Genomic DNA, 23731 nt, shown 5'->3' on the forward strand with positions numbered 1-23731 from the left:
CTTACTTCAAAGTGTTCTTACATTTTAATTTGAGGAATCAAATGGTTATGGATCTATTACAATAAATTAAATTCTTCAATCAATGATGTAATCTTCCCAATTTAAATCTTTTCTCTCTCTCCACTCACCCTTCTGTACCTATATTATCTCCTTTCAAATCTTAATCTATCTGCCTGGATGATTTTAATCCCATGAAGCTATTCAAAGCTATATGGGCACAAGTATAAAAATGAACTACATACAAACCAATTAAAATATCTTTCCACAAGATCATTTAAAATTTTCATTTGCACATGGAAACGCTATTTTCTACCACAGGATTTCTGGGTAGCTCCTTTCGGAGTGTTTATCATTAAGTTTATTTGAAAGCTGTGGCCCTTCACTAACATCTATAGTGGTGACAGTCTACTCCCTGAGTGGATCAAGCATATAGATTGTTCCTAGTTCCATTTCAAAGTCTAATCCATGCACTGAATCTTACCAGTCCATGAGAAGAGAAGTATAAAAATTGAGAAAAAGAGTTTGGAAACTTTTATAGCAACTTAACGTTGCCACAACATTCAAGTACATCATCAGTGGGCTCTGAAGAATAAGATAGTTATCTGTGTGGTTGTTATCGAACTTAGGTGGTAAATCACATGACACAAGCTGGGTACTAGGCATGCTTAATAGGACCCTGTATCAGTCACCAACAGACTGGGGCAGGGGGGATACAAAAAATCTGGTTTTGCATCAGAGATAGTCTAAAAAACACTGATGTAACTTTTAACTCTTCTGAAAACATGAAGGATTTGACAAGCACTCTGGTTTTTTTCTTTGCTAACAGTCTCTGACACTGTAAAATCCTGATAAAAGATGATGCAAAGTAATATAAATGCCAAAAAAATAAAAATGTGTAGTTATGTTTCCACTTTTATTCATAATTTACATGTGTATTTACATGTGTCTTCTGTTTTATTTTCTGATCAGACTTACCAGGACTTTATTTTATTTGTTGTTTCAAAGAACCAGCTCTAACCTTTACTGAAATACTACTTTTTTCCTATTTCACTAAATTCTACTCAATCCCTACTTTCCACTGTCGCAATGTTTATTCTTTTTCTGGTTTCTTAACCTGGAAATAAGTTCATCTATTTTTGTTCTTTATTTCCTAATTAATGCATTTACAGCTTTATCTCTTCCTCTTGCTAAAGACAACGAAAAATACTGTATAAGACATTTTTCTAACCAACATCTTAAAAACAATAATGATCTGCAGTGGGGAAGTCCCAAGACAATTTTTGGATAAAAGTCAAAACCCAGAGAGATAAGTGGAAAGTCTGAGTAACAACAAATGGGAGAGAGGTACAAATGGGGGAAGAGGGACAGCATTAAAAGTCCAAGGCCAAATCAAGGTGAAGAATTTTGGGGGAGATCACTCCCACGTTAAGCTGAGACCCAGCCCACCCTCAAAGAACTCATTTTGTCTTAGGGTAAGTACAAAATACACAGAGGTCAGTACAAGATAAGAAAAAAGGAAAAGGGTGTAGAAGAAAACCATCCTAGAGAAGTTGAAACCAATCCCAGGGAAGATGTGCACTCAGGAGAACAAAAGACCTTTATGGTTGGCCAGAGCAAAGACCTATACGCTTAAGGCATCCCTAATGGCAATGTTTACAAGATCCAGCAGAAGCCAAATCAAAGCCTCTCTATCAGAGGGCAAATTCATCTGGGGCCTTGGAGAACCCTAAAAATAATTCAATGACAACCACGAAGCAGATACAGACAACAAATCACATAAAGAAATAAAACAACAAACAACAGAAACATCCCTCACAAGACTTCAGCTTCTGGAATTACTGGACAGATTTTAAAACAATAATTCTAATCTGTTTAAACAAATATATGACAAACTTGAAAATATCTGCATGGTATAAAAAGTTTTTTAAAAAATCAATTATCAAAAAAGAACAAACGGGGCTTCCCTGGTGGCGCAGTGGTTGAGAGTCCACCTGCAGATGCAGGGGACACGGGTTCGTGCCCTGGTCTGGGAAGATCCCACATGCCGCGGAGCGGCTGGGCCCGTAAGCCATGGCCGCTGAGCCTGCGCGTCCGGAGCCTGTGCTCCGCAACGGGAGAGGCCACAGCAGTGAGAGGCCCGCGTACCGCAAAAAAAAAGAATAATAATAATTAAAAAAAGAACAAACGTTACTTCTAGAAATGGAAAACACAATGGCAAAATTTAAAAACTCAGTAGACTAGACCTAAAAAAAAAAAATTCTGATTGATCAGAAGAGATCATCCATTAATGCATGAAAGGAAGAAAAAGAAAGAAACAGAAAAGAGATTAAAAGACATGGCAGATAGTGAAAAGATCTGGAAAATATTTAATCAGAGTCTCAGAAAGAGAGGAGAGAGAATAAATGCAACAGCTGAAGAGATAACAGCTTAATTTTTTCCAGAACTAATGAAACTCACCAAATCCACAGGTTCAAGAAGCCCTACAAACCCCAAGAAGAATAAATAGAAATACACAAGTGAGTTCTACTTTCTGGAACTGATTAATATATCCATTGTGGCCTAACAGTCAATTTTTTTGGCCACTATACCTGTATTTTAAAGCTTTGTACAAATTTATTTGTACAGAGTTATGTGCATGCACAAACACACACATGCTTGCTAACTGTGTTAATCAAATTTTCCATTTCCTTTTTATTGTGTACTTCATATATTTCTAAAATACAGAAATTAGAAGTCTCTCCATTATGCATGTGGGTGCAGTTTCTCCTGGTATTTACATCAGCTCAATATACTTCTTAGCTCTGTTAAGTAAATAAAAGTTTCGTGACTTTAGGGGACCTTTCATCAGTAAGAAAAATATCTTCTTTATCTTTTTTAAATGTGTTCAATCTTGAATCTGATTATGACTAACTAATATCATTGCTATTATACTTTCTTTCCTATGATTTCCATTTGTCCACTCTATCTTTTTTCCCCTAGTTTCACTGATATTTTTCTTATATGTGTTCCTAGTCAAACAGTTCTACAAGTTTTATTAGGAAAAAGAGCAGTCCCCCATATCCTTACCCCGCCTCAACAGTTGCCTCTCCCTAAAAATAAACTGTTTATTCTCTTAGATGATTCTTTTGTCGTTTACTATCACATCATTAAATAACATGCTTGTATTGCTACTTCCTGATTTTTCAGTATTAAATATTATTACATTATGCAAATTGAAGATTTAGATTTCTTTCAGCCAGCCTAACCATACATTCCAAGCCCACTTTCCAACCGTCCATCTTAATTTTGGTTAGGTCAAGGGTCACAATTACATTATTATTAAGTTCAAATATTATTTATACACTTCGACCTCCAGCCATGGCAGATTAGATGGTAAAAGACTAGGGATACCAGCATAAACAACTGGAAAACTAGACAAAATATATGAAATAACTGTTTTCAGACACCGAACAACAGACAGTGAACAGCAGGTCTATGACCTCTGAGAGAAAAGAAAGAAGACAGATGAAAACCACAAGTGTCCCAGTTTTCTGCTCTTCTGGCACTTACTGGACCTTGGCACTGGGTCCAACGGTCACAATGAGCAGAGGGGGACAGTGTTCAAAATTTGAAGAGGTTGAGGCAACTGAAATTTATGGGTCAAAATACCACAAAGGGGGAACCAGTACAAAAAGGATTCCAGAAATCTACATACAGGAATCCTGTGGTAGTCAGTTTTCATATCAGCCCTCCTGAAGACACCCTGATAGAGTGAGTGTAAACAATGAATTTAGGGAGGAAATAAAAAAGAACACCAGTCACATGTACTCTTTCAGAATATAGAGGAGGAAACATTTCCTGAAACCAGTATTTCTTTGGTGCCAAATCTAAAAACAACATAAAAGAAAGCCACAGATAAATACCTCTCATGACACAGATGCAAAACTCCTCCTGAAAATATTAGCAAATTGAAAATAAAAAGGATAATACATCATGACCATATGAGATTTACCCTTGGGAGGGAAAGTTGATTAAAAAAATCAACCTAAATCACTGTTTCTACAGAACAAAGGAGATAACACATGATCATCTCAATAGAAGCAGAAAAGGCACTGGATAAAATGCAACACCCACTCGTGATAAAAACTCTCTGTAGGCAAAGAATAAAAGCAAACTTCCTCAACCTGATAAGGACCACCTACAAAAAAACAGTGACATACTTCATAGTGAAATACTCAACGTCTTCTTACTAGGATTGGGAACAAACAAGGATATGTGTTCGTCCCACTTTTATCCAAGGTTATAGTATAGGGCTTACCCACTGCAATAAGGCAAGAAAAACAATTTAAAGAAATAAAGGTTGGAAAGAAATAAAACTGTCTTTATCCACAGAAGATGTGATCATCTATTTAGAAAATCCTAATGAATCTATTTAACAAAAATCAATTATTCTACATAATGACAATGAATAACTGGAAAATGGAATTTTAAAAACAGTATCATGTGCCAAAGCTCAAAAAACACAGGGACTTCCCTGGTGGTCCAGTGGTTGGGATACCACCCTTCCACTGCAGGGGGCACAGGTTTGATCCCTGGTGAGGGAGCTGGGATACCACATGCCGCGTGGCATGGCCAAAAAAAAAAAAAAAACCAATCCAAAAAAATCCCCCCCTAAAAAAAAATAGTTATAGGCAAATATAACAAAACATGCTGTACTCTCTACATGAAAACTACAGAACATTGTTTCTGAAATGTTTAAAACCTAGAAAAATGGAAAGATAAAACTTATTCATGACCTATATGAGTTAACATTTTCAAGATGTCATTTTTCCTCAAATTGACCTGCTTATTCAATGCAATCTCAACCAAAATTCCAGTAGGCTTTTTGTACAAAATGACGAGCTAATTAAAAAACTTATGTGGAAAGGCTAAGGTTCAGATACACAGAATAAATTCTAAAAAGAATAACAAATTTGAAAGTTTTTATTATAACAGATTTGAAGATTTAGAGTAGTCAAGACAGTATGGTATTGACAAAAAGAGAGACATAATCATCAGTGGATGAGATACAGACTCTAGAAATAGACTGACACATTTATGAGCAACTGATTTTCATGAGAGTCCAAAAACCATTCAAAAGTAAAGAGGGGGGGGGGGCTTCCCTGGTGGTGCAGTGGTTGAGAGTCCGCCTGCCGATGCAGGGGACACGGGTTCATGCCCCAGTCCGGGAAGATCCCACATGCCATGGAGCGGCTGGGCCCGTGAGCCATGGCCGCTGAGCCTGCGCGTCCGGAGCCTGTGCTCCGCAACGGGAGAGGCCACAACAGTGAGAGGCCCGCGTACCACAAAAAAAAAAAAAAAAAAAGTAAAGGGGTGGTCTTTTCTACAAAAGATGCAGTAACAACAGGATATCTGTATGGAAAAAAAAATAAATTTCAACCCCTGCTTCATATCTGAGCCATTGCAGCATAATATGATTACTTTTTCTGTACAAGTTTTTGTTTCCCATAGAGTTAATAACTGTGTTTTGTCTGATTAGATCTCCATGTGTTTATTACCAATTCAACCATCAAATTTCCTCCAATTGTTGAAATGGCTTCACAAGACATTTCTCTTTAAAAACACCAAGTATTCTTTCATTTTGATCTTTTTGTAGATATTCCTCTTGGAGCTTTCTGATTTGCCACATTCTGGATCAACTGCCCTCTACAGGTCACATCTTTCATCTTTCCCCATCATCCAAGAAATCCCACTGCTTCTTGCCTATGTTTGATTACCTATTTCCACTATCCTATGTATTTTTTTTCTCTTCTTCATTCTTTTATATTGATGGGGCATATCCTCTACTAAATTCCTGAGAAAGAATGCACAGAAGGTAAAATATTTTTGAGAACTTTCAGGTCTGAAAATGTCTTTTCATAACTCCCTCATACTTAATTAACAGTCAAGCAGATACAGAGTTCTAAAATGAAAATAAATTTCCTTCAGAAGTGTCTTCTAGGTTTAAGACTTGATTTAGAAAAGTCTGAAATGACTGATTCCTGATCTTTCATGTGCAACCTACTTCTTCCTCTTCGGAAACTTGTAGAAGTTCTTTCTCTTTGGTATTTTGATACTTAAAAATAAAAGTTTGTGCCTGGCACTTGATGGGCATTTTTGCTTTTTTGGTGGTTTGTTTTTTGTTTTTGTTTTTTTTTTTTTGAGGTAACACTGGTTTATAACCTTCTGTAAGTTTCATGTGTACAACATTATATTTCTACTTCTGGGTGCCCTACAGCATGCTCACCACCAAAGATTTAGTTTCTATCTGTCACCAAACAGTTGATGTCCTTTATCTATTTCACCTTCCACCCCCTGCCCCTTCCCCTCTGGTAACCACTACTCTGTTCTCTGTAGCTATGTGTTTGTTTTTATTTGGTTTGTTCATTTATTTTGTTTTGTTTGTATATTCCACATATGAGTGAAATCATACAGTATTTGTCTTTCTCCATCTGACTTATTTCACTTAGCATGGACCCTTCAAGGTCCATCCATGCTGTCACAAATGGCAAGATTCCACCTTTTTGATGGCTGAGTAGTATTCCAGTGTGTGGAATACACATCTTCTTTATCAATTCATCCATTGATGGACACTTAGGTTGTTTTCATATCTTGTTACTGTAAATAATACCACAAGGAACATAACAGTGCATATATCTTTTTGAATTAATGTTTTTGTATTCTTCGGTGCCTTTTTAATCTGAAAATATGTCCTTTGGTTCTGGGAATATTCTTCAATCATATATTATTGAAGACAATTTTCCTCTGTATCATTGTGATCTCTTTCAAGAATACTAACTTATTTGTTATGTGACCTCCTGGACTGATCCTCAAATAAAAGTTATCTCTTCTCTCAAACATTCTCCTTTGCCTTTTTGCACTACTTGTTAAGAGATCATCTCAACTTCATCTTCTAACTCTTTGCTTGAGTTATTTCTGCTATCATATTTTAATTTTCAATAACTGTTTCTTATTCACTGAATTTTTTATACCATACTGTTCTTGTTTCATGGATTCAATATCTTCTATTATTTCTGAGGTAAAAATAATACCCTTGTTGAAGTTTTCATTTCCTTGGCCAGTCTCTAATTTCCATGTGAGCCAATGTTGTATGGTGCTACATCAGTAAACCACCCATGTTCCCACATCTGCTGTTTCCACCAGATATTTTTCTCAGACATGCTGTACTAAAAGGACATGCAAAGGCAGTCTAAGGAATGACCTGCACCTGTTTAGGCAAGCACTAAGGTCCTTTTGACCCCACTAGGCTCAGCCACTAGGACCAAAGAGAAACATTCAACTTCATATGGTTATTTTTTTGGGTTTTTTTTGCAGTACGCGGGCCTCCCACTGTTGTGGCCTCTCCTGTTGTGGAGCACAGGCTCCGGACGCGCAGGCTCAGCGGCCATGGCTCACAGGCCCAGCTGCTCCGCGGCATGTGGGATCTTCCTGGACCGGGGCACGAACCCATGTCCCCTGCATCAGCAGGCGGACTCTCAACCACTGCGTCACCAGGGAAGCCCAACTTCATATGTTTTTAAAACCTGCCTCTCTCTCTGCTTTTCAAAGCTATTAAAACAAAAGAGGCCCTTTCTGCAAACAGACAGGTTTCATCTTGTGAGCCAAAATAAGGAGCTGGCTTCAACTAGCGCCACCTCCATCTCCAAGTTTATTTAAATCATCTCAATTTGACATCTCACAGAACGCCTTCTACAGGCTTCTCCCTGCAGGGTTGGGCTGTATCTAAATTGTAGCTTCATGGTCCTCTCCAGAAACACTTGTGGTTTCCTTTTGTGTTAACACAACCACTGAGGCTGGGCTCCAGAGATGTAAAGATTTGCTGGTCCCTGACTGAGATGGGCAGCTTCATAATTATGTGTGTTCAGCACTCTCTAGCAAAGCTAAGCCAGATTCCAAGACTTTGTGTGTCCTGCACTGTCTGCCTTCCGTGACCCATGCCATGAGACAGGTATGAGCAAAGTCTGGTAGTTAAGAAACTAAGGAGAGGTTCTAAGAGTTGTGGATATTAAGTGGATATTAAGCCAACAAGAAATTAAAAAACAAAGACAAAAACAAAAAAAACTCCTGGTCTGACTATTAACAATAAGTGCCTCAGCTAAAGATTCTAACTTGGAGACCCAAAAGGAGGCTGTCTCATATTTCTTTAATCTGGACTTTTTTTTCTTTTCCTTCTATAAATGTTGGAGAGCCTTGGTGTTCATCCTTAGACAATCTCTCATTTTTTCCACTGACCCTCTCTGTGATTTCATCCAGTGTCATTAATTTATAAAAATATTCTGGGCTTCCCTGGTGGTGCAGTGGTTGAGAGTCTGCCTGCCGATGCAGGGGACACGGGTTTGTGCCCCGGTCCGGGAAGATCCCACATGCTGTGGAGCGGCTGGGCCCGTGAGCCATGGCCACTGAGCCTGTGCGTCCGGAGCCTGTGCTCCGCAGCGGGAGAGGCCACAACAGTGAGAGGCCCGCGTACCGCAAAAAAAAAAAAAAAAATTCTATGTATTGATTAACTCCCAAATTTATATCTCCATGCCCAAACCAAACTTGAATATTCACCTGTCTAGTCAATATCTCCTCTCTAATAGGAATCTCAAACTTAACATGTTTAAAACCGAGTTCCTGATCTTCTCAAAAACCCTATTCCTAGAAGATGCAGTCTTCCCCATGTCAGTTAATGGCCATTCTCTACTTCTAGTTGCTCAGTTCAAAATCTTGCAGTCATCCTCAACTCTTCTCCTTGTATTGTATAGTGGATATTAAATCTGATTAATCTTTGCATGTCTGTAAAATGTTTTATTATGCTTTCAAATCTGAATGAAATTGAGAATTCTTCATTAAAACTTATTTTCACTCAAAAATTTGGAAAAACAAATTTTTCATTTGTGTTCTCTTTTCTATGGTTGTAAAACAAAAACACTGGCATCCGTTTTATTCTTGTTCCTTTGTAATCTATGTATTTTTCTCTCATGGACTTTCAGAACTTTGTCTTTATTCAAGATATTCTAAAATCTCCCAATTATGTAAATAGATGTTGATATTTTTCAGTCATCTTGCTTCATACTTACAGAACCCTTCTAATCTGAGGACATCTGCTTTTCATAGTGAGTAATTTTCTTCTATTAGTTCTTTCATTATTTCTTCCGATCCATTCTTAGCTCACTGCTTCTAAAACTTCTCTTAGCAGAGATGAGAACCAGTAGATCTCTCTTTTACATTGCTTAACTTTTCTTTCATGCTTTCTATTTTTTATCTTTCTGCACTATATCCCACAAAAAAATACTCAGCACAATCTTCCAACTTGGTAATTTGCTCTTGAACTGTGTTCATTCTTTTCTTCAACCTATCTATAAGATTGTTTATTTTGAAGATCTCTGTTTTTTTTTAAAAAAAAAATGTTCCTTCTACATGAATATGTCATTCTCTCTTACCTCTTTGAGAGGTACCAATGACACTTGAAAAGTTTCTTTCTGTTTGCTTACTTATGTTAGATTCTTCTATATACTGATTTTTGTGCTTCCCTTCCATAATGTTGGCTTTCCTGAAATACCTATTGATTCTTGGTTGTTGCACATGTAAGCACTGTCCACCAGTCTATAAAATGCTATTTCTGTTTGCTGCAGGATGTTTTTTTGTGACCACAGAGAGGAAAAACAGCTCAAAGGGGTATGTTAATAGTTCATCTTCTGAGCATAGGAGGTCCTAGTTCCTCTAGGGTATTTCTATCCCCTTTAAGGCTCTGACCTAAATTTATAATCAGTGTTCCAACTAGAGGGCATCTGTATCTGCTACCTGGCATAAAATTGGACTGTTGCTCCAATGCCTCTGTACTCAACCAACCACACTGACAGTTTTCCTAGGATCTTGAAGCACCACTATTATTACCTTTTTTCAACAGTCTTCTCCTGAATATGTTTTGAGTTAACACTTTTTCTTTAAATTGATCCCAATGGCCTTCTGCCCTCCAGATTCCTCACACTAGTCCTCCCAGAAAGGAACCCTTTTACTAACAACCAGCTTTGCTGAAGTTACTCTATTTAGTTTTTAATCTTAATTTTTTTTTCTATTTTTTGCTCCACTTTCTAAGGATTTGAGGTGATTCTAGGTAATCCCTTAAAACTGAAATGAATTTCTTTGCCATTTCCTCAAATAGTCTTAGGTTATCCTGAAAGTCACCACTTTCAACATAATAGTTCAATACAATTGTCCTCTAATGGAATGATGGGGAACTGATTTTTAAAACACAACTGAATGTTTTAAAATTCATTAACACAAATTTAAAAAGCTAATGTTATCATGTTCATTTACCTTTCCATTCACATTCTTAAAGTATATGAACTATATAAAAAGATATATATATACATTATAAACACCTACTGTTATCTAACATATATATATATATAAACTACATTAATTAACATTTAAGTAGAGCTCACCTTTTTTCATTCATATAATATACGTTAACTGCCCACTAGATTTAAAAAAAAAAAAACAACTGGACAATGCATTGCCTTCTGAGATATTATTTTTTTTACTAATCTAGGTATCTAAAACACATTTCCAATTCTCAAAATGTGGTAATAATGAACCAAGAGCTCTTTGAATGGGTAAACAAAAGAAAGTTTAAATCATACAAACAGACATTAAGGATAAGGCAAAAAACAGCTATTTGCATTAATCCTTAAGGTGGTAACAAAGTCCTTCAAAACAGAGATGCAGCAATCCTACTCACCCTAATAGGTCACTTACTACACTGTAACTGCTGTATCTGCTTATAAAAACAACAAAACCCAGAATACTATTTTAAAAATCATAGATATTTTAGATTTAGAAAGGATTCAAAGAACTTGCATTTGACCCCCAAACCTACTACCCATTAGTTGATGCCTTTGATAAGTTACTTAAAAGGCCTAGTTTCCTTAAGCATACAATAGGGATAGCACCATCAGCCTAGGATTGTCATAAGGACCAACAAATGAGTAAGTATTACCTTCTAAACCAGTATTTCTCTTTTCATTTTAACTCATGATCTTTTTTAGTAAACATCAAAACTTCTCTACTCTTTTGTACTAGAAAACTAAAGCAAATTTCCCCTCAGATGTAATACTGATTGTGTTTTTCCAATTTCACACCATCCTATCTAAATCTACTGCCTCTCTCTACTCCTAATCCTATTAAACAGCCAGCACCACCAATCTTGTCAATCTCCTCAGATAAGAAAACTAAGGCCAACCAGAGAGGTTAGGTGACTTCACCAAGGTCATATACTTAGTTAACAATAAAGCAATAAAGCAACAATAAAGACTGACTCTCAGGGCCGTGTTCTTTCCACTTCATTAAATCTTAAAAATACAATGCTACACATTATCTCATCTGAGGTTTGTAGATTCTTTTAAATCTACTTACTCATAGGCATGGGGAAAAAAAACTAAACACAAAGTTATTTTGGAGTATTTACCTTTCTGCATGCAGGACAAAGCCCATTTTCATCAGTGCGAATTCGATGCCAACAAAATCGGCAAATCTGGTAGCCACAGGTGCAAGGGAAAAAGTTGATATCATCTATCTCCAAGGGCTCCATGCAAAGAGGACATTCCACAGGGTCTTCCTTCACATCAGGACTGCGAGACATCTTCACGTTTATTAAACAGCAGCAAAAGTTTATAATAATTTAAGGGAGAAGGAGGTTCAGCGCTAGGAACTAAACTGTAGAACTTCGAAGACCTGCATAAGAAAAAACAAAATATACTGCTTACTACTGAAAAAAATGGCATATTCAATGATCAAGAACCAAATTCCATTAAAAATTTGAAAAATGTTAATCAGATCAATTTTTGCTATCTCAGAAGATGGAATTCTGTATATTCTTCATGTCAAGATAAAAGGCGTGAGGTTGTTAAATTTTTTGATTCAACAGAAACAGAAAAGAACTTCCTTTTTTTAGCTAAAACATTTAATACTAACCAGTACTAATCACAGTATATTTTAGGGGAATAAATACTATACAGAAACATCTTCACCTTAAAACATACTCTAAACTTAAACTGTCTTATCTTTCACCTTAAAACATACTCTAAACTGTCTTATCTTTCACCTAAAAGCTAGTAGTAATACTGCCACATAACTAAAAGAGTATTATAGTAGTCTAAAATGTCTCCTAATTTACAAAATAAAACTAATGAAGAAGAGCAGTTTCAGTTACCTGTAATTACATGTTAATATCAAACCATTACCACAGAAAACACAAGACCTGAAAAAAATATGCCATAGAACCTAATTGTTTACAATTAAATATGTATTAATATGCCAATGAAAAATTCACTTCTGGGAAAATACACATGTATTAAATAAAATTAAAATATTCCTTTTTATTATAGAAGTGCTACAAAAAGCCTACAGAAAGGGGGAAGAGAACAAATAGACCTCCATGCCTCAAAGTTTTTTTAAAAATTAAATAATTTATCTTTTTAGATTATGGAGAATTGAAAATTTTCAGGCTAAAGTCACCATTAAATTAAAACGCTATGTCAAAATAACGGAGGTATTTTGTTTACATAATTTGACAAACTAATTCTAAAGTTTACATGAAAGAGTAAATGCATGAGACGTGCTTTGAAACTTTTGTGGAAGAAATGTGGGGATCTGCACTATCAGATACTGAACTGTACTACAAAGCTACAGTAACAAATAATTTGATATTGGTACAAAAACAGACAAGGATCAAAGAAACTAAATAGAGAATCTATAAACAGAACGACGAATTAATGAGATTTTAATATTTGATAAAAGGGACATAACAACGGCTTCCCTGGTGGTGCAGTAGTTGAGAATCCACCTGCCAATGCAGAGGACATGGGTTCGAGCCCTGGTCTAAGAAGATCCTACATGCTGCAGAGCAACTGAGCCCGTGTGCCACAGCTACTGAGCCTGCGCTCTAGAGCCCGTTAGCCACAACTACTGAAGCCCATGCGCCTAGAGCCTGTGCTCTGCAACAAGAGAAGCCACCGCAATGAGAAGCCCATGCACCGCAATGAAGAGTAGCCCCTGATCATCACAACTAGAGAAAGCCTATGCACAGCAACGAAGACACAATGCAGCCAAAAATAAATAAATAAATTTATTTAAAAAAGGTGTGGGGGACATAACAAATCAACATGGCAAGGATGGACCCAATTTAAAAGCAGTAACAGGATCCTGGTCTATCCATTTTAAGAAAGAAACAGTATATAGCTATCTCACACTGCAATCAAAATAAATCCCATATGATCTGTCTAAAGAGCTATACATTGAAATAAACTATTAAAGTGTTAGAAGAAAATAGAATTTTAAAAAATCTTGGGATACAGAAAGTCTTCCTAAGCAGAAACAGAAATTCATAAAAGATAGATATGATCAACTTAGCAATGTGAAAAGAAAAAAACAGACAAATTAAAGCAACAGAGTAAAGCAAGCAACAGAGTAAAGTATATATTCACTGTATACAAGAGTCACTATCCAGAATATATAAAGAAATCTTACAAGCAATTTTTAAAAAGCAAACAAGTCAAAAGAAAAAATGAGAACAGAATATGATGAGTAGTTCACAAAAGAATTACAAATGATTACAACATATGAAAAGATGATCAACCTCTTTAGTAAACAGTGAGGTAGCATTTTTCCCCCACCAGCCTGTCAAAGTTAGTCTCCCAGCAAAGTGGAGATTATCAACTGATCTAAGTTCCTCTTTACAAAGCGAAATGGGAGCACAAAGAGTACCTTGCCTTAAATTGCACAGCTATTAAGTGGTGCGGCCTGGATTCATTCCAGGAATTAGCCCCACATCTGTGCTTTTAACCACTCCCTTAAAGCACCTTAGACTTTATCCTACATAAATACTCACACATGTGCACCAAGTACTTTGCTATATGTTTTGCAGCATTGTTCATAAGAGTAGAAAACTGCAAACAATGTTAACTATCCATCAGTTGGCAAATCATTAAGTAAATAATGATACAGCCATAAGGTTGATGTGTGTTGAATCAGAAGATGTCTATTATATAGGATTTTTTAATTTGTAAAAGTAAACTGGAGACTAACGTAAATATATAATTACTTCCACGTAAATATAAAAACTCTATGTGTATATATTTGATTTGTTTCTCGAAGAAAATAAAGCACATTGAAGGTTATACACCAAAACGTTATCCATATCACAAAAGACAAAATGGAGATACTAATTTTATTTTGAAAATCTGTATTATCTGTATTGCTACAACAAACATTTTTGCAATTCAAATGGCCAAACTTAAAAAAAGAAATTATTTTCATCTCTTTTAGGAAAATTCAATCTGACTTTTGTTAATAATTAGAAGAAAAATAAAATGAAATATCTTCTTATGAACCTATAATTATTTCAAAATATAAGTTTTTTAAAAAGAAAAAAATGGTATATGTATTTATAAACAATTCAGGAATCCTGGTCTGCAGACCCAGTTTTGCCACTATCAGTTTCCTCATATATAAAATGAGGGGTTTAATCTTATGGTTACCAGGGGGAAAAGGGGGAGAGGGATAAATTGGGAGATTGGAATTGACATATACACACTACTATGTATAAAATAGATAACTAATAAGGACCTACTGTATAGCACAGGGAACTCTACTCAATACTCTGTAATGACCTATATGGGAAAAGAATCTAAAAAAGAGTGGATATATGTATATGTATAACTGAGTAACTGATTCACTTTGCTGTACAGCAGAAACACAACACTAAATCAACTATACTCCAATAAAAATTCAAAAACAAACAAATAAATAAAATGAGGGGTGTTAAAGACAATGCAAAAGTAAGACTGCCAATTTCAAAGTCCATGTCCTTTCCAATATGGTAAGACAGAAGTTATGATTACTGAAGGCTCAGTCGCATATTCTTCGGTATATAGTGCAAATGTCCTGAAAGTAAAAGTGACATTACTTTTTCAAAAATTTAAATTCTACAGGAAATCTCTACTTCATTATCTAAGTTCTTGTCCTCTATATCACCTGCAACTAGTAACACAACACAGTATACATTCTTTTTTTTTTTAAGTAACAAGATTTATTACTTACAAATCTCAGAAATGGGGGGGCGTGGGGGGATCACAATGAGCTGGGGGAAGGGCAGTCCTCCACTTCAGGTTAAGAGTGAGCCAGAGACAGAGCAGGGTAGCAAGCATGTGTTGGTTGGGGTAGACTTTTCTTGGGCTCAACTCTAAGCGGTCACTTTTTTTTAATAGATCTTTATTGGAGTATAATTGCTTCACAATACTGTGTTAGTTTCTGTTGCACAACAAAGCGTATCAGCCATATGCATACACATGTCCCCATATCCCCTCCCTCTTGAGCCTCCCTCCCATCCTCCCTATCCCACCCCTCTAGGTCATCGCAAAGTACCTAGCCGATCTCCCTGTGCTATGCTGCTGCTTCCCACCATCCAACTATTTTACATTCGGTGGTGTATATATGTCCATGCTACTCTCACTTCGCCCCAGCTTCCCCCTCCCACCCCATGTCCTCAAGTCCATTCTCTATGTCTACCTCTTCATTCCTGCCCTGCAACTAGGTTCATCAGTACCTTTTTTTTTTTAAAGATTCCATATATATGCGTTAGCATACGGTATTTGTTTTTCTCTTTCTGACTTACTTCATTCTGTATGACAGACTCTAGGTCCATCCACCTCACTACAAATAACTCAATTTCATTTCTTTTTATGGCTGAGTAATATTCCACTGTATATATGTGCCACATCTTCTTTATCCATTCAACTGTGGATGGACATTTAGGTTGGTTCCATGTCCTGGCTATTGTAAACAGACAACACAGTACAAATTCCGACATACATAAAAATGCTCCTGCATCACCAAAAACCTCCCATGTAGTAAGTGTACAAAATAAAAATCATACACTCAAAATCATGCTCAAAAGTTCCTTATCACTCATAAAGTGCTGTATACATGGTTTTGTACTTAGGACCCTGTTTAAAAGATTTGTATAAAATACACTATAGTGGGATAGGGAGGGTGGGAGGGAGCCTCAAGAGGCAGGAGATATGGGGATATATGTATACATATAGCTGATTCACTTTGTTATACAGCAGAAGCTAACACAACATTGTAAAGCAATTATACTCCAATAAAGATGTTAAAAAAAAAAAAAAAACATTGGGCCACTACTGTATAGCATAGGAAACTCTACTCATTACTCTGTAATGGCCTATATGGGAAAAGCATCTAAAAAAGAATGGGTATATGTATATGTATAACAGATTCACTTTGCTATACACCTGAAACTGACACATTGTAAATCAACTAAACTCCAATAAAAATTAAAAGAAAAGAAAAAAACCACTATAAAATGTCAAGAACTGCAGCTGCTATGGAAAACAGTTTGGTGGTTCCTCAAAAAGTTAAACATGGGGGCTTCCCTGGTGGTGCAGTGGTTGAGAGTCTGCCTGCCGATGCAGGGGACACGGGTTCGTGCCCCAGTCCGGGAAGATCCCACACGCCGCGGAGCGGCTGGGCCCGTGAGCCATGGCCGCTGAGCCTGCGTGTCCGGAGCCTGTGCTGGGAGAGGCCACAACAGTGAGAGGCCCGCGTACCGCCAAAAAAAAAAAAAAAAAAGTTAAACATGGAATTAGCATCTGATCCAGCAATTCCACTTTTGGGGATATACCAAAAGAACTGAAAGGAAGGATTTGAACAGATACTTGTACACAAATATTCATAGCAGAATTATTCACAATACAACCCATGTGTCCATCAACAGATGAATGGATAAACAAAAGGTAGTGTATACATACAATGAAATGTTATTCAGCCATAAAAAGAATGAAATTCTGATACATGGTACAATGTGGATGAACCTTAAAAACATTATGTTAAGTAAAATAAGCCAGTCACAAAACACAAAAACTGTATGATTCCACTGATACGAGGTAACTAGAATAGGCAATTCACTGACACAGAAAGCAGAACAGAGGCTGGGAGGGGGAGGGAGAATGGGAAGTTTTTGTTTAGTAAGTACAGAGTTTCCATTTGGGATGATAAAAGGATTTTAGAAATAGAAAGTGGTGATGGTTACGCAACACTGTGAATGTACTTAATGCCACTGAATTGTACGCTTAAAAATACTTAAAATGACAAGTTTTACGTTACAAATATTTTACAAAATTAAAAATGAAAATATAACTATACACACTTAAATGAAATATGTAATAAACAGCACTTTCGAAAAAACTTAAGTATTTGGTTGCTTTATTTAATTAATCCTTTAATTTTCTGCCAATGTGGCAGTGAATTTGTGATAAGTTAAATGTGTGTATGATGCAATTCCACTGAATAGTTACATAGAAATTACATTCCTGAATACATTATACACCCCAAATTATATGTACACTATAATTACACATAAGAGAAAAGCTATTTATAGATATGAAATATACACACACACACTTCGAATGGTAACTAGAAAAGCATCTTAAGTTTCCATAAAAACCATAAATTCAATATATACATATAACTATAAAGTAACATTTTTTAAAAACCTATAATAAATTTACATACAACACCACACAGCTTATATTTTACTTAGCCAATGTTTTATAACTAGAAATTCTTGTTTCTTTAACAATCAGTCCATTCTCAATAGAATGGAAGCTCCAGGAAAGAAGTTAACTGGTGCATCACATTTACGATGATATACCAGGCAGCTACAACATGACTGGGGGTAAATAGTAAGCACTCACGTATTTGATGAATGAATAATAAATAAAAGGAGGAATGAATTATTTGTTATATGTCAGTTTTGACTGACAACACTCTTCAAAAGTAGGAAACAATGCTCCAGGTTGTTCACTGTTTCTGTATTAGGCATATACTTCACAAAGCATGTTACTCATATAAACTACACAAAGGCAAAAACAGATTGAACAGTAGCTATGAACAGTTTGCAAGTGAAAGAGCAAGGTAAGTCAACTGACTAAATATCAGCACCAACACCTCTTCGCCTGTTTAAATTAAATACCAAAATACCAGTATACATATACCATGAATGTACATTTACAATGGAACTTAAGACTGCCTATATACCCAAGTTAGGAAGGCAGGAAAGCTTATTCATTTTCTCATAGAAATAAACATCTCATTTAGACATTTTCTCATAGAAAAAAAATCTACCTAAGAATTTAAAGTCTCTCTCATAAAAGGTTAAGCTGCAGTTATACAAAAAAATCGATTATGTGGGGCTGCTTTCTACCTCCCCACCAATTTGTTCTTTATTTAGTAACTTATTTGTACTTTATATTCTTTTTTATTTTTTTGCCACTGAGTGGCTTGTGGGATCTTAGTTCCCCAGCCAGGAACTGAACCCGGCCCCTGGCAGTGAAAGCACCAAGTCCTAACCGCTGGACCGCCAGGGAATTCCCTGTACTTTATATTCTTAAGATGTAAATAAAAATCAGCATACAAGTCATCTCACATAATATATCATGTCCCCTAAGTATCTTTTTCAGGAGAAGGGGTAGATACGGGTGGAAGGAGACAAACAATGTTTTTCCAATAGAAAGCAACCTCCATGAGGACAGAGACTGTTTCACTTGTTAGCGTATCCAAAAATCCTAGAAGAGTTCTGGCAGAGAGCAAACACTTAACAAACATGTGTCAAATGGAAGGAAAACAAGAAAGAAGGGATGGAGGAAGGAAGGGAGTGAAGGAAAGGGAAGTACCTATTCATTCATCCATAAATGTGTAAGCACATATTGTAAGAGTCACTGAACAAAACTGTGCTAATCTTTACAAGTCTACATGTAGCAAATGCACATTAGACATAGTAATAGACTTCTGTGAACACCTCACTGAAAAGGCAAAGGCTTTTCTATTTTCTTATGATGTAACACTACTAAAAAAAGTAATTTCTAATTTGCATGTAGTATTCATTTGCATAGTTAGAGCAATGTGATGTTGATTTGGGAGAGTTGTTCAACAAAATCCACCGATTTATCAGCTGTACAAAGACAACAAAGATGACAAACCATTTAAATCAAAGCCATAAAGAAACGCAACTGCTGCATACAAATATATTTTCAAAAACCTAACACTATGAAAATATAAATGTATTAAAAAAATTGAAGATGATCATTTTGTGAAAAATCAATTTTAAAGAAAAAAGGCTTGTGACAACTTTCCTTTAAATAAAAATGTTTTCAAACACATTTAAAATGGTTCAAGTAAAAATATCTAATTCAAGCCAATTTGGTAAAGATCTCTACTATGAAAAGCATAGTAGGCAGAACTTAACAATGATTAGTCTTTTAAAGGGGGAGAGAGTTTAAAAAAAAAAAAAGTACATTTAGGCTCTCTAATCAAGAAAGTTAACTGGTTATTCTAATTGTACCCAGTATACCAATAACATTACTTATTATTCTCTCTAGGTAAAAAGTTTTAACTTTATTAGAAAACTTAGATGGCTGACCACTGAAGGTTTTTGCCATCTAAAAGTTCGTTTTTACCTTCATTCACTCAGTGATTCAATAAATAGCTATTAAGCCCTTGTTTCAAATTCTAGTCTAGGTTTTTGGGATACTTTAGTGACCCTAACAGGCAAATATCTCTACCTTTGTTTCCTGTTCTAATTCAAAATCTAAACAAAAATCATAATAAGTCAGTAAATTAAGTATGATAAAAGGTGAGAGAAGGTACCAGAGTCAGGCTGCAATTTAAATGGGCCAGTTGGAGTAGATTTCATTGAAAAGGTAACATTTAACAGAGGAACCTGAGTAAGCCATGCATACACTGAGAACAGACCAGGCAAGGAAAAAATCAGTAGAGAGACCCCAAGAAGGGAAACTGCCTGAAATGCTTTAAGAACAGCAAATTCAGAGTGGCTAGAGTAGAATAAGCGAGGGGAAGAACAATTTGAGATAAGGTCAGAGCGACGTGAAGGTCCAGGAACTGGCAAGGGTTCATCATCGGCCATTGGAATAGCTTTGGCTTTCTTTGCGAAATACATGAAGAGGACCCGAGAGTTTTAGAGAGAGAAATGGCGTGGATTTCACTTATATTTTCAAAAGATCTCCCTGGGGTCCACTTCCAGCGTGACAGTGTAAGGAGCTCCGTGAGCTCATTCCCCAGCAAAACTGCTGAAAACTATTTAAAACCAATCATTTAAACTATCCAGAAATGATGCTAAGAGCGTAAGGCAAATGAAGAAATGCGTATTCAAGAAAATCTACTAAAACTCAGGAAAAACAACAATACTATGTGGTATCTGACTAAAAACTGTTCCCTCTCTCCTTCCCTCCCCCTTCTCAGTTCAGTGAGACTCAAACTTCACTCCAGGCTGGCGCTGCCAAGAACACAGGGTTACCACTCAGAGAGCCATCTTCCTAGGAGGGGCAGGACATTAGCATCTCTCATCCTGCCCAAAGCTACCTGATGCTGAAGCTAAAGTTCCACGTCAAGTGCAGCCGATAGATGGGGGCTCCCCTCTTCCACCCAACTGCCACTCATGGGAAAGAAGACCTATGCTGCTGCTGCATGTTGAAAATACTATGACCCAGACCGCCCTCCAACCACCTACTTCATAAAGCTGAGGTCCTGCACCAGGAAAGGCAAGATGAGACTTGAGGTTACTGTATACCCCTCCAATGAGCGCTCAGTTACTAAACTGGGAGTGTCACACAGAGAAAAAAGTGCACCACTGCCCCCCCTACTCAATGCCAGAGCTTAGCCAGAGATTTTAACATGAAGGTAAAGCAGGTCTTAAAACAGCTCTGAATCTCTTCCCCAAAAACTGGCTTCATTTGTAATGGTGTCTGAAGTCCAAACCTAAGCACAATCTCAAAATCATGAAGGTTGTAGTGAAAGACAACTGGGAGGAGAGTCAGACACAGGCTGAACTGTAAACCAGCTACTTTACAGGAAAGAATAAGGAGAATCAGGTTCTTAACTGCTGGTATGAACCCTCCTGGGGTCAGAACAAATTTCAAGGTCTGACCTCAAGAACTATGCCTTCAAGTGAGCTCAATATTCTTTTTCAATCAGGCTGAGAAGCAATTTATGTCCTAAGGCATTGTTGAGCAGTCAGAGGGCAATTTGCGGAGTTTAACATCTGGGTGTGGTCAGTGAAAGAGACAGTGGAAGAGGGCCCTGCCCAAAACACTATCATTCCAGGATGCATGTGGACATACCCAAATCTGCACACCCCAGGGACACCAACAGATGCTTAACACTGCAAGAGGGAAACAGACTTCACTAAATTAATCCACCCAGTCACTAAACAAATAAGCAAATAAGAATAACAAACCCTGGGAAGGGTAGGAGGAGACTAGTACCCAGACTTGCTATAATATTATATAAAATGTCCAGTTTCCAACCAGAAATTACAACTGTGCAAAGAAACAAGAAAGTATAACCCGTACGCCAGGAAAAAAACAGGCAACAGAAACTGCCTGTGAGAGCCACCAGATGTTGGATTTAACAGACAAAGACTTCAAAGGAGCCATTTTAAGTATGTTCAAAAAACTAAAGGGAACCATAATTAAAGAAGTAATATATAATGACAATGTCACATCAAATAGAGAATTTCAATAAAGAGATAGATGCTATTTTTTTAATGGAAATTCTGGAGTTAGAAGTACAATGACTGAAATTAAAAAGTCACTAGAGGGGCTCAAAGCCTGTACATGTAGACTGGCAGAAGAATGAATTGGTGAAAGAGAAGATAGATCAATAGAGATTAAGCAATCCAAAGAACAGAGAGGGGAAAAAATGAAGAAAAATGAACAGAGCTTCAGAGAAATGTAGAACACCATTAAGCACGTCAACATACACATCATGGGAATACCAGAAGGAGAGAAAAGGAAAAGAAGAAACATATTTGAAGAAACAATGGTATAAAAATGAAGAACTATAGCTACACAACAAAGATGAATCCCAGAAATACAGTACTGAACAAGGAAGCAAGAAGTAGAATATAACCATGCTCATACAAATTTCAACAGATAAAAGAAAACTTTTAGAGGTGCACATAAGGTGATAAAAAGTCAGGACAGCGATTGCCTCTGGGTGAAAGGGAGAGGATTATGAAGAGGTGAACAGGAAGACGTGTGTATGCTTGGCGGGGGATGGGGTGTGTTCTGAAGTACTTGAAATATTCTATTTTTTTATTCAAGTATAGTTGATTTACAATGTTGTTAGTTTCTGCTGTTCAGCAAAGTGATTCAGTTATACATATGTATACATTCTTTTTTATATTCTTTCCCATTATGGTTTATCACAGGATATTGAATATAGTTCCCTGTGTTATACAGTAGGACCTTGTTTATCCATTCTATATGTAACCGTTTGCATCTGCTAATCCCAAACTCCCAATCCATCCCTCCCCCACTCCCCTCTCCCTCAGCAACCACAAGGCTGTTCTCTATGTCTGCAAGTCTATTTGTTTTGTAGATGGGCTCATTCGTGTCATATTTTAGATTCCACATACAAGTGATATCATATGGTATGTCTTTCTCTTTCTGACTTACTTCACTTAGTATGACAACCTCTAGCTGCATCCATGTTGCTGCAAATGGCATTATTTCATTCTTTGTTATGGCTTAGTATATTCCATTGTGTATATATATATATGTACCACACCTTCTTTATCCATTCATCTGTTGATGGACATTTAGGTTGTTTCCATGTCTTGGCTATTGTAAATAGTGCTGTTGTGAACATAGGGGGTGCATGTATCTTTCTGAATTATAATTTTGTCCAAATATATGCCCAGGAGTGGGACTGCTGGACCATAAGGCAACTCTATTTTTAGTTTCTTGAGGAACCTTCTTATTGTTTTCCATAGTGGCTGCACCAACTTACATTACTACCAACAGTGTAGGAGGATTCCCTTTCTCTAAATCCTCTCCAACACTTGTTGTTCATAGACTTTTTAATGATGGCTATTCTGACCAGTGTGAGGTGGTACCTCATTGTAGTTCTGATTTGCATTTCTCTAATAATTAGCGATGTTGAGGATCCTTTCATGTGCCTGTTGGTCATGGGTATGCCTTCTTTGGAAAAATGTCTATTTAGGTCTTGTGCCCATTTTTCAATTGGGTTGTTTTGTTGTTGTTGTTTTTGAGATATGTGAGCTGTTTTTATATTTTGGAAATTAAGCCCTGTCAGTCGCATCATTTGCAAACATTTTCTCCCAGTCTGTAGGTTGTCTTTTTATTTTGTTTATGTTGTCTTTTGCTGTACAGAAGCTTGTAAGTTTGATTAGGTCCCATTTGTTTATTTTTGCTTTTGTTTCTATTGCCTTGGGAGACTGACCTAAGAAAACATTGGTACGATTTATGTCAGAGAATGTTTTGCCTACGTTTTCTTCCTGGATTTTTATGGTGTCATGCCTTATATTTAAGTCTTTAGGCCATTTTGAATTTATTTTTGTGTATGGTATGAAGGTATGTTCTAACTTCACTGATTTACATGTGGCTGTCCAACTTTTCCAACACAACTTGTTGAAGAGATTGTCTTTTTCCATTGTAAATTCTTGCCTCCTTTGTCCAAGACTAATTGACCATAGGTGTGTGGTTTATTCTGGGCTCTCTATTCTGTTCCACTGATCCACATGTCTGTTTTTGTGCTAATACCACACTGTTTTGATTACTGTAGCTTTGTAGTATTGTTCAAAGTCTGGGAG

At 36.6% G+C, this 23731-nt stretch overlaps 1 protein-coding gene across 7 annotated transcripts in view; it reads right to left on the bottom strand.

Moving 5' to 3' along the window:
* CNOT4 (CCR4-NOT transcription complex subunit 4) overlaps nucleotides 1-23731 on the bottom strand; it is a 142914-nt gene that overhangs the window by 68782 nt on the left and 50401 nt on the right. For all 7 annotated transcript variants that reach the window (XM_082631763.1, XM_082631761.1, XM_082631762.1 and 4 more), the window contains one exon: nucleotides 11489-11754. In XM_082631763.1, coding sequence (XP_082487889.1) covers nucleotides 11489-11662 — 174 coding nt within the window. In that variant the 5' untranslated portion in view covers nucleotides 11663-11754. The remainder of the gene's footprint in view (nucleotides 1-11488; nucleotides 11755-23731) is intronic.

Source organism: Mesoplodon mirus (genome assembly GCF_964341445.2).
Source record: "Mesoplodon mirus genome assembly, chromosome: 9".
NCBI classification, from domain to species: Eukaryota; Metazoa; Chordata; class Mammalia; order Artiodactyla; family Ziphiidae; genus Mesoplodon; species Mesoplodon mirus.